This window comes from Phocoena sinus, chromosome 11 (genome assembly GCF_008692025.1).
Source record: "Phocoena sinus isolate mPhoSin1 chromosome 11, mPhoSin1.pri, whole genome shotgun sequence".
NCBI lineage: Eukaryota > Metazoa > Chordata > Mammalia > Artiodactyla > Phocoenidae > Phocoena > Phocoena sinus.
Window position 1 is genome coordinate 51,754,598 of NC_045773.1, and position 12,828 is coordinate 51,767,425.

General features: G+C 41.1%; 1 protein-coding gene across 3 annotated transcripts in view; it reads left to right on the plus strand.

Annotated features, from left to right (window-relative positions):
- The window catches only part of GLB1 (galactosidase beta 1), a 90,902-nt gene that overhangs the window by 41,199 nt on the left and 36,875 nt on the right, over positions 1–12,828 (plus strand). For all 3 annotated transcript variants that reach the window (XM_032648559.1, XM_032648560.1, XM_032648561.1), the window contains exon 10: positions 832–944. In XM_032648559.1, coding sequence (XP_032504450.1) covers positions 832–944 — 113 coding nt within the window. The remainder of the gene's footprint in view (positions 1–831; positions 945–12,828) is intronic.

Here is a 12,828-nt window from a genome sequence, read left to right on the forward strand (position 1 = left end):
GCAGTCTCAAAAGTGGCTCACCTGATTCTAGAGGGAGCTCTGGAGCTGGGATGGCCCTTTGAGGCAAGGGGACTGGGCTTTTATATCCCTGCACTGGTCAATCTTTGGATGTGGGCGATCCCAGGAGGGGTGTAATCTTGGGCAAGGCAGCCCAGCAGATGTCAAGGACCAGAGAGGGGCACATCTGAGAGCCGTCCTCAGCAAGCACTCCTGGTAACTGGGGGAATGAGTGAGTCAATGTGAGAGGCACACCACAGCACCCCCCCTAACTCTTTGCAGACATTACAAACGCCCAAGGTTACACTTGACTTTCAGTGGGCTGATGTGTGTCTGCAGTCATCTCCCAGTTTGTTTGGTCTGATAGCCCCTTAGTTGTTTGCTGCTGATCCTGGGCCCAGAAAACTGTGTGTCCACCATGGACCTTTTCTCAGCCACACATGAGGTGACGAACAAGATCACGGCTGCAGGGTTAACAGTCAGACGTGTGAGTCATGCCATAAGTCTTGCTGTTGCTGGTTGTGAGATGTCCAGGGGGGTTGTGGGGAGCTTCAGAGGCCCTGCTTGTCCAGTGACAGGGCTGTCTGCTGGGGTCGCTGAGAGAGTGGATGGGGAAGGTGCTCTGTAGGCTCTAAGAGCTTGGCGAGGGCCACTTGCAGGAAGAAACTCGTTTCTCTAAACCTTGCCTCCTGAGGGCCACCTCTGTGTCTCTTAACAGTTGACTCTAATGTGTTCCTTATTTTCTCCCTCCACAATGCCAAGCCATGAATCCCAAAGAACTTCTCCCAGGGGAAGGCCTTCCGTAGTAGCTAGTGGCACGGTTTTGTCTTCCAGGGGCCAACACGCCCTACCAAGCACAGCCCACCAGCTACGACTACGATGCCCCCCTGAGCGAGGCCGGGGACCTCAGTGAGAAGTATTTTGCTGTGCGGGATGTTATTCAGCAGGTGAGTGCTTTGTACGGGCTGCAGGGGCTGGTCTGGGCCAGAGCCTGCCCGGGACTCACAATGCTCTGTAGACGACTTCCTGGAGCCTTTGTGTTTAAAAGGACAGATGAAGGGAAGCATGAGCAAGACTTGGCCTTGAGTCTTGGTCCCACCCGATTAAGAGTGAGCCTGAGGGCTTCCCTGGTGGCGCAGTGGTTGAGAGACCGCCTGCCGATGCAGGGGACGCGGGTTTGTGCCCCGGTCCGGGAGGATCCCACATGCCGCAGAGCGGCTGGGCCCATGAGCTATGGCCACTGAGCCTGCGCGTCCGGAGCCTGTGCTCCGCGACGGGAGAGGCCACAACAGTGAGAGACCCGCGTACCGCAAAAAAAAAAAAAAAAAGTGAGCCTGTCAGCAAGGTACTCCACAGTACATTGTAAGGATTAAAAAGAACACAGGTAAGGCCTCCGGTACAGCCCTGACACATCTGTTGTCCAGTAAGCAGTGGCCATTTATACTATTATTCATACTAATCAGAAGAAAATGTGTGTCCACATAAGTAGCTGAAGTACGCAGGAAAGAAAATCCGTGGGCATTCTGAACACGGTACAAATGTGAGCTGTCAGCAATGCTTCATTTTTCTATTTGGGGCAAGTGATTGCTGTTTCCTCTGGGCCTGACACCTGAATGCTTAGTCCTTGCTTAACGTTGTGACCTTTGAGGCATCTAACGCACCCAGGTGGGGTTTCCTGTCTCTGTGTGGCTTTAAAAAAAAACCCACAGTTTTTCTGCTCAGTCACCTGAGTTTTGAAGTTAAAAAACAAAGATTTTCTGCCTATAAATGGTATGGACTTTTTTTTCTGTTAGTTTTAAGTATGCTGTAGTCTCCGTTTAAGCCTGAGTGTTATTTATATTATGAAAAATTTTAAACATATTGAAAAATATGATCTATACTTAACTACTCTTAGAGTTTGTCCATTTGATCTACGTTTCCAGATGTGTGGTTAAAATGTTGCTCGTGTGATTTTTATTGTGGGTTTAATCTCTGTAGAATTTAGAGTGATGACTCCCAAGTTCTGTCTTGTACGTTTGTTCTCTGTTTCAAAGTTCTCTATTCCTATCTTTATTATTTCCTTCCTTTATTTGAAGCTTACCTTTTAAACTGGGCTTTCTTCTTTTCTTTTCTAATATAAATACTCAAGTCTATACATTTCCTTCAAGTACTGCTATGGAACCATATCACAAGTTTTGATATGTAATATATTTATTATTGTTTGCTTTTAAACATGCCTACTTTGATTTCTCTTTGACCCTTCAAACGTTCAGAAGTGAGTTTTTAAATTATTAAACATAAATATTTTTCTAGTCTGTTGGTTTCTCACATATTTGCATTGTGGTTGGAGAATGTAGTGTGTATGATACCAATCCCTTGAAGTTTCTTGAACCTCTCGGTAGAGCCTGGCCTATACCAATATGAACAAATACTCTGTGTATTCTCGAAAAGACTTCGTGTTTTATAATTGTTGGCTATAATCTGTATATGTGTTCATTAGATTAAGCTTATTAATGGTTCTGCTGATATCTTTGATAGCCTTCCTGAATTTTTTGGTCAGTTTATTGTATTAGTTATTGAGAGAGTTGTGTTTATGTATTTCTTCTTGTAGTTCTGTCGGTTTTTGAGGCCACGTTATTAGTATGTAGATTGAGAATTAAATCTTTTAGTATCATTATATGGAAGTCATCTATCTCTGATAATGCTTTTTGCCTTAAAGTCTGTTTTGTCTGATACTAATGCTACCTGCATTCTTTTGGTTAGTATTTATCTGGTATATCTTTCACAATGCTTTAATTTCAACCTTTTAATATCCTTTTTAGAAAAACACGTGTCCCGAAACAGACTCAACGGACGTAGAGAACAGACTTATGGTTGCCAAGGGGGAGGGAGGGATAGATTGGGAGTTTGAGATTAGCAGATGCAAACTATTATATACAGAATGGATAAACAACAAGGTCCTGCTGTATAGCACGGGGAACTATATTCAATATCCTGTGATAATCCATAATGGAAATGAATATAAAAAAGAATGTATATGTATAACTGAATCACTTTGCTGTACAGCAGAACTTAACACAACATTGTAAATCAACGTTACTTCAATTAAAAAAAAATTAAAAACGTGTCCCTTGTAAACAAGATATAGCTGGATATTTTTAAAATCTAGTTTGAACATTTTTGTCTTTTAACTGGTGCACTTGTTCATTGTCATTCATTATAATTCTTGATACACATCAATTCATTTCAACCATCGTATAATAATCTACTTGTCCAGCTCTTCTTTTTTGTCTTCCCTTATTACTTTCTTTTGAACTGTTTATTTTTGTTTCCTTATTTCATCTCCCTCCCACCCTAGTTTGGATGTTATTCACTATATTTTTATTCTTTTAGTGGTTACCTATTGAAGTGTGAAATATGTACCCCCCCAAAATAACAACTCAGTATAGAACAACGTGAACCCCTGGAACCAACACACAGCCCCCCAAAGGCTCCCCTCATGCTCCTTCTGGTCATTGACCTCCCATTGACCTCTATCACCGTAGGTTAGCTGTGCTTGTTTTTTTTTGCGGTATACGGGCCTCTCACTGTTGTGGCCTCTCCCGTTGCGGAGCACAGGCTCCGGACGTGCAGGCTCAGTGGCCATGGCTCACGGGCCCAGCCACTCCGCGTCATGTGGGATCTTCCCAGACAGGGGCACGAACCCGTGTCCCCTGCATTGGCAGGCGGACTCTCAACCACTGCGCCACCAGGGAAGCCCTAGCTGTGCTTGTTTTTCACTTTATATAGATGGGTTCATACAGTATGCACGCCTTTATGTCTGGCTTTCAAAAAACTTTAACATTCAGTTTTTACTTTTAATAATTTAAAATTAATCCATATCTTTACTTCCTTCCTACAACCAGAACTTATCTCACATTAACTCCAATTACATCCTTCCTGACTTATATGCTCTGAATGTCATGTATTTTAGTTGTGGGCTAGTTGTGGATGTAAATCTTCAAGGGAGATTAGTTTTCTCCCCTATTTATTGCTGTGCAACAAATTACCTACAAACTCAGTAGCTTAAAACAACAAATGTGGGACTTCCCGGGTGGCACAGTGGTTAAGAATCCGCCTGCCTGTGTAGGGGACACAGCTTCGAGCCCTGGTCTGGGAAGATCCCACATGCCGTGGAGCAACTAAGCCCATGCGCCACAACTACTGAGCCTGCGCTCTAGAGCCCGCGAGCCACAACTACTGAGCCCATGTGCCACAACTACTGAAGCCCGTGTGGCTAGAGCCCGTGCTCCGCAACAAGAGAAGCCACCGCAATGAGAAGCCCACGCACTGCAACGAAGAGTAGCCCCTGCTCACCGCAACTAGAGAAAGCCCGCGGCAGCAACGAAGACCCAACGCAGCCAAAAATAAAAATTAAATAAGTAAATAAATTAAAAAAAACAAAAACAAATGTTATGACCTCACACAGCTTCTGAGGGTAAAGAATCTAGGGGTGGCTTAGCTGGATGTTCTAGCTCATGAATTCTCCTGAGGTTGCACTGAAAGCTGTTGGCGAAGCAGCAGTCTCTGAAGACTTACGTGAGGCTGAAGGGTTCATTTCTTTCTTTCTTTCTTTTTTAATATTTATTTATTTATTTGGTTGCACCAGGTCTTAGTTGCAGCACGTGTGTTCCTTAGTTGCAGCAGGCGGGCTCCATAGTTGTGGCATGCATGTGGGATCGAGTTCCCTGACCAGGCCCCCTGGATTGGGAGCGTGGAGTCTTACCCACTGTGCCACCAGGGAAGTCCGTGAAGGGTCCATTTCTTTCTTTACTTTCCTCTTTTTTTTTTTTAATTGAAGTATAGTTGATTTATAATGTTGTGTTAGTTTCTGCTGTACAGCAAAGTGATTCAGTTATACATGTATATATATATATTCTTTTCCATTATGCTTTATAACAAGATATTGAGCATAGTCCCCTGTGCTATACAGTAGGACCTTGTTGTTCATCTATTTTTTATATAGTAGTTTGTATCTGCTAAATTATCCTTCCCCCACCCCTTTCCCCTTTGGTAACCTTAAGTTTGTTTTTCTATGTCTGTGAGTCTGTTTCATAAATAAGTTCATTTGTGTCATATTTTAGATTCTACATATAAGTGATATCATATGGTATTTGTCTTTGTCTGACTTGCTTCACTTAGTATGATCATCTCTAGGTCCATCCATGTTGCTGCCAATGGCATAATTTCTTTTTTTATGGCTGAGTAATATTCCATTGTATATATATACCACATCTTCTTTACCCATTCATCTGTCGATGGACATTTTGGTTGCTTCCATGTCTTGGCTATTGTGAATAGTGTTGCTATGAACATAGGGGTGCATCTATCTTTTTGAATTATGGTTTTCTCTGGATATATGCCCAGGAGTGGGATTGCAGGATCATATGGCAACTCTATTTTCAGTTTTTTGAGGAACCTCCTATTCTTCTCCATAGCGGCTGCAACAACCTACATTCCCACCAACAGTGTAGTAGGGTTCCCCTTTGAAGGGTCCATCTCACATGGCTGTGTGCAGGTCACTAAAGTTCTTTGCCATGTGGGACTCTCCATGAGGCTGCCCACGATGTGGCTTCCCCCACAGTGAATGATCCGTGAGAGAGGGGCACCTCCAGATGAAAGCTGCAGTCTTTTTATTACCCAAACACAGAATGACATCCCATCCCTTTTTCCATATTCTTTCCACTAGAAGCCAGTTACTAAGTCCGGGCCATATTCAGGGGAATTAAGTTCCACTTGTTGAGGGGAAGAGTATCAGAGAATTTGTGGGCATGTCGTTAAAACCACCACATCCCCCTACACTCAGGGCCATATTTATGACGGGCAGTGTTCATTGTAATCACAGGTAGCCTTTGGTTATGCCACTAATCAGATAAACAGGTTCATTTATTTCCTTTACTGTTTTTTTTTAATATTTTTTATTTTTAGAGGTTCCTTTTTTTCCTTTCTGTCCTAATTTTGTTTAATTATATAAAATTACAAGGTATCAGTATTTTTAGATGTTTCCCCTATGGCAAGATTTCCTGAAAATATGTCTTCGAATGTCCTGCCTGGAGTAAGGGGCTGGTTGCCAGCATTCTGCGCCCTGGGGCAGGATTGGAGGTGGGGGTGGGGGGGTTGGGGGGGTGGTAGTTACTTTTTACTACGTGCATGATCACATTCTCCCCTTTTAAAATGTCCTCGATGCTGCAGGTTATCCATGAAAGCAAAGACCATGTTTTCCCCTCTTGCGAGAATAAATCTCTAGTCCCAGGTGGGAGGGGGCATTGCATAGAGCAGCGTTTCTCAAATACCAGAGCATCAGAACCACCTAAGTACTTGATGGAAATGCAAATTCTACTGAATCAGAAACGCTGTGGATAGGGTCAGCAATCCAAGATTTTACAGACCCCTGGGTGATTCTGACGTGCGCTAGAGTTTGAGAACCTTTGGCTTGAAGAAGGGGAAGAAATCTGAGGATCATGCTGCTTTACAAATAGCTTTCACCCAATCCTCCTTATTTTAGCACCTGTACCTCCCAGTTCTAGAAGTATCTGGTGCTTCCAATTTTGAGCCTTTTGGTAATTATGCAGTCTGATTGAATTGGCTCTTAGTTGTCTCCCATTCTGGATTAGGATTTGGCTTTCTTACTACTGATTTGCCATTCATTTATCCATTTTCCAGCTTCCAGAATTTTGTTGCTGTTGTTTCCTCTTCTGTTCTTCAGTTCTGTGTATTTATGTCTTAAACAAAAATCTGTTTACTGAGATGTTTACTGGCATTCTTTTGGGAAAGAATGAAATTAGATGTTATGTTTAATGTGCCATCTTAACCTAAATGATCTCATTCTCTGTAATGGCTACATGCTATTGTGCTATTTAGATTTACTGCCATTTACTTAATCCATTTCTAATTGATGGGCATTTAGATTATTTTCAACTTTTAAATGACATCTCATGTACAGTTCAAGGAAGCTACAGGAAATTTTCTTTTTTCTTTTTTTTTTTAATATTTATTTATTTATTTGGCTGTGCCAGGTCTTAGCTACAGCATGTGGGATTTTTTTTTTTTTTTTTTTGCAGTACGCGGGCCTCTCACTGTTGTGGCCTCTCCCGTTGCGGAGCACAGGCTCCGGACGCGCAGGCTCAGCGGCCATGGCTCACGGGCCCAGCCGCTCCGCAGCATGCGGGATCTTTCCAGACCGGGGCATGAACCCATGTCCCCTGCATCGGCAGGCGGACTCTCAACCACTGCACCACCAGGGAAGCCCAGCATGTGGGATTTTTAGTTGCATCATGCGGGATCTAGTTCCCTGACCAGGGATGGAACCCGGGCCCCCTGCATTGGGAGCGTGGAGACTTAGCCACTGGACCACCAGGGGAGTCCCTGAAATTTTCTTGAACTATATTACAAATGGCCCTTCAATGAAATTGCATCAGTTGAGTCTTATTTCCCCACACTTTTACCAATACTGTGAATTATCAGACTTTTTGACGTCGCCATTTGATATGTAAAAGGATAGTTTTAAAAGTAAGCATTACTTTCTTTAGTAATGAGTACTTGTACACCCTTTCATGTATAAATTGTCCATTTATGTTACTTTTTCTATGAACTATTTGTTCAGGTTTTTTCATAGTTTTTCTGTTGGGCTATTTGTTCTTTTTGTAATTTGCAAGAGTTTTGTTATTGTCGCATTATTCATTTTTCACAGTTTGGGGTGGGTTCCTTTTTTTTCTGTAAAAAATAATCCTGTGTTTTTACGTAGTCAGATATGTTACTTCCCTCCTTTATGGCTGCTTCCCCACTGTAGTAGTATAAATAAATTCTCAGCATGTTTAAAATTTTTATGATTTCATATTTTACATTTAAGTGCTGATGTGCATGGAATTTTTGTTGTTGCTGTTATTAGGAGTGAGGTGGAGACTTAGCTTTATTCATCTCTTAAATGACTAGACAGTTATCCCAGCCCTTTTTATTGACTTATCAATTATTTTGCCACTGGTTTGATGTGCCCATTTTGTCACCTACTTAATTTCCATAAGTATTTGGGTCTATTTTTGAACACTTTCTTTTATGTTATTGATTTTTTTTTTTTTTTTTTTTTTTTTTCCGGTACGTGGGCCTCTCACTGTTGTGGCCTCTCCCGTTGTGGAGCACAGGCTCCGGACACGCAGGCTCAGTGACCATGGCTCACTGTGCCTAGCCGCTCCACGGCATGTGGGATCTTCCCAGACCGGGGCATGAACCCGTGACCCCTGCATCGGCAGGCGGACTCTCAACCACTGCGCCACCAGGGAAGCCCAATGTTATTGTTTTTTTTTCTCTTTTATTAATACCAAACTGTTTTAATTGTTACCTTTACAATGTTTTATTATCTGGTAGGATTAGTCTTCCATCTTTTTTCAGTATTTCCCCGGCTATTCCTGCAAGTTTACTTTTCTATGTAAACTTTCATATTATTCTATCAACTTCAAAACAAAACAAAAACTCGAGATACCTGTTGATGTTTTAAGTTTATACATCAAATTAGGGGTGATATTTACAATATTGAGTCTTAGCTAAGAAAATGCCTTTCTATCTATTCAAGTCTTCTCTGATGTCCTTCTTATTTTAAAGTTTTCTTAAAGTAGTCCCTGTCCATTTCTTAATATGTTTATTCCCAAATATTCTATGTTTCTAATACTAATATCATTATAAAAGGAGTCTTTTATTTCTTTATGAGAAATATTATGATATATATTTGTCTTTAAAATATAACCTACTTAAAAAATGTTAAATATATAAAATAATGTCACACATCCATGTACCTGGTACCTAGATTTAACACAGGTTATTATGAAATCTTTGCTTCTGATTTTTTAAGAAAATAATACATCACAGATAAAGCTGGGTTTATTTCTTGTTTCTTCTCCTCCCTCCTCAGAGGGAGGAGGAGGAATAGTATTTATCCTTCACACACATTTTTGTGATTTTTTTACCACAAATGCATGCATCCACATACACTATATTTAACTTTTTGTCTCTTTAAATTGTACATGAATATTCCATTGTACTTCCCTTTTCAAGTTACTGATTTCTTTGATTTTATTGTAGTGCCTGTGGACTTATTTCTTTTACAGTCTGTTGCCTCATCTCACAAACCACTTCAGGTTTGTTTATTTTTAAACAGATTTATTTAGATATAAATCACATACCATAGACTTCATCCATTTAAAGTACACAATTCAGTGGGTTTTGTATGTTAATTTTTTTTAATTGTGATAAAATATATATAACAAAATTTGTCATTTTAACCATTTTTAAGTGTACAATTCAGTGGCATTAATTACATTCATAATGTTGTGTAACCATCGCCATTATCTATTTACAAAATCTTTTCATCCACCCAGACAGAAACGCTAACTATTATGCAATAACTCCCCATTTCCCCCTCCTTTCAGCCACCGGAAAGCACTAGTCTACTTTCTGCCTCTGTGAATTTGCATATTGTAGATGTTTCACAAAAGTGGAACCATACAATATTCTCCTTTTGTGTCTGACTTATTTCACTTAGCATAATGTTTTCAAGGTTCATGTTATAGCATGTATCAGAAGTTCATTTCTTTTCATGGGTGAATAATACTTCACTGTATACATACAGACAGCCCTCCATATCTGTGGGTCCCACATCCGCAGACTCAACCAACTACAGATTGAAAATATTAAAAAAAAAAAATTACAGAAAGTTCCAAAAAGCAAAACTTGAGTCCGTTGCACGCAGGCAATTTTTCACATGACATTTACATGGTATTTACGACTATTTACATAGCACTTACACTGTATTAGGTATTATAAGTAATGTAGAGCTGATGTGAAATATATGAGAGAATGTGCACGGAACATATGCAGAGGTACTCAAGTCCCTTGAGCTTCCTGGAATGTTGGTATCTGTGGGGGTCCTGAAATCAATACTCTGCAGATACAGAGGGACGACTTGTATACCACAGTTTATCTATTCACCTCATTCATCTCTTGATGAACACTTGGGTTGTTTCCATCTTTTGGCTATTTTGAATGATACTACATTGAACATTGGGGCACAAGTATCTGTTCAAGTCCCTGCTTTCGGTTCCTTTGGGTATATACCTCTCAGTGGTGTTGCTGGCAGGTTTTTTTTTTTTATTTTTTGCGATACGCCGGCCTCTCACTGTTGTGGCCTCTCCCGTTGCGGAGCACAGGCTCCGGACGCGCAGGCTCAGCGGCCATGGCTCACGGGCCCAGCCGCTCCGCGGCATGTGGGATCTTCCCGGACCGGGTCACGAACCCGTGTCCCCTGCATCGTCAGGCAGACTCTTAACCACTGCGCCACCAGGGAAGCCCAACCTCACGTTTTTATTCTCCCAAATATTTAGCTACTTCTTTCTGCCCCCTCCCCCAACCCCTGCAACCCCTCACATTTTCTTGATCTTCCCTGACTCTTAGGATTGATGGCTGTTAGAGTCTTTCACCATCACCCTCCATAGCCCTCTCTGCTGCTGTTCAAGGGCACCTGCTCCACAAACCACCAGCCTGGACCATTCTGCTGTCACACTCTGGCCCTGAAACCAGGCAGGAGGACTGTGAACTTCAGTGTGGAGTGGCTGGAACAGGGATTTGTGCTTCCAACCTCAACTGGACCTTTAATTATCTGCACTTCTCTATTTACATCCTGGTCTCTTCTCCCCATCTAGTGGGAACCAACACTGCCATGCTTTCTCCTTAAGGTATAGGGGATGCTATCTCCTCCTTCACCAAGAGCATTAATGCTGCTGACTATACCATGTGGAATAGTCAGATATACATTTCAGAAAGGGTACTGAGTGAGGCACCAAAAGCGAATGTATATTTAAATGAGTAAAAAAAAAATCATTACAAACTTACTGTTACCAGGGGATAAGTGGGGGGAGGGATAAATTGGGAGATTGGGATTGACATATACCCACTACTGTATATAAAATAGATAACTAATAAGAACCTGCTGTATGGCACAGGGAGCTCTACTCAATACTCTGTAATGGCCTATATGGGAAAAGAATCTAAAAAGAAAAAAGAGTGGATATATGTATATGTATAACTGATTCACTTTGCTGTACACCTGAAATTAACACAATATGAATCAACTATACCCCAATAAAAATTGTTTAAAAATCATTACAAATTTAAAAATTTTTTAATTAAAATAATTGCAAACATCACAAAACTTAAAAACATATTTTGGCTTTATTAACTGAAACACTTCTGTCATCCTTCTTTCCTTATATTCTTTTGGCTGCATGCTGTTTTATTGTCTCTTCGGATGATAACAATGTTTGTAATCTTCTCTAGAGAGACTGGCAATCTCTCTCAAGTGTGACTGATTGAAATCTGTTTTTTAGTATTGATAGTTTAGAAAAACAGGAAAGCTTCACATTTTGTTACTGATAGCGTTATATGAATATTTAGGATTGTTATCTAAACTGGGGAGATCTCTCTCAAATTCTTTCATGCGTGAGCTGTAATATTTGGAAAAAATTTCTGTAGACATGTCCTGGCCCCATAACATTTTTTAAAACATCTTTATTGGAGTATGACTGCTTTACAATGGTGTGTTAGTTTCTGCATTATAACAAAGTGAATCAGTTATACATATACATATATCCCCATATCTCTTCCCTCTTGCATCTCCCTCCCTCCCACCCTCCCTATCCCACCCCTCTAGGTGGTCACAGAGCACCGAGCTGATCACCCTGTGCTATGCAGCTGCTTCCCACTAGCTATCTATTTTACATTTAGTAGTGTATATATGGCCATGCCACTCTCTCACTTTGTCCCAGCTTACCCTTCCCCCTCCCCATGTCCTCAAGTCCATTCCTAGTAGATCTGCATCTTTATTCCCGTCTTGCCCCTAGGTTCTTCATGACCATTTTTGTTTGTTTGTTTTTTTAGATTCCATATAAATGTGTTAGCATATGGTATTTGTTTTTCTCTTTCTAACTTACTTCACTCTGTATGACCGACTCTAGGTCCATCCACCTCACTGCGAATAACTCAATTTAGTTTCTTTTTATGGCTGAGTAATATTCCATTGTATATATGTGCCACATCTTCTTTATCCATTCATCTGTTGATGGACACTTAGGTTGCTTCCATGTCCTGGCTATTGTAAATAGAGCTGCAATGAACATTGTGGTACATGACTCTTTTTGAATTACGGTTTTCTCAGGGTATATGCCCAGTAGTGGGATTGCTGGGTCGTATGGTAGTTCTATTTTTAGTTTTTGAAGGAACCTCCATACTGTTCTCCATAGTGGCTGTATCAATTTACATTCCCACCAACAGTGCAAGAGGGTTCCCTTTTCTCCACACTCTTTCCAGCATTTATTGTTTGTAGATTTTTTGATGATCTGGCCCCATAACATTTTAAACCCTGTTTCCCCTCCACAACCCACATATTTCTGGAGCTGGATGCCTTAGAGCACAATCATATTGCGAGTCAGCATAATCTGTTAGCAATAATTTACCTATTCATAGGAGTGACAGTGAACCTTGTAAATATATTCTGTGCCCCAATTAAATAAATCCCCACCTCAGCTCTCCTTTGGTTGAATCTCAAAGATGCCTGTAGCCACTCTAAAGCCTCCTGACCCAAGAGGATGTTTAACACAGGAAAGCTGGAGCGGAAAGAGGCGAGGGTCTTAGCCTTTTGTGGTTAAATTGCATTACTTCTGCAAATTTTACAAAAACCTATGACCATGAGAATGCACTGCTAGGACCCTCCCTTGGGGCACTTCTGGCTGCAGAAGATGAGTTCAGCAGCTGCTGCAGTAACCTAGGAGT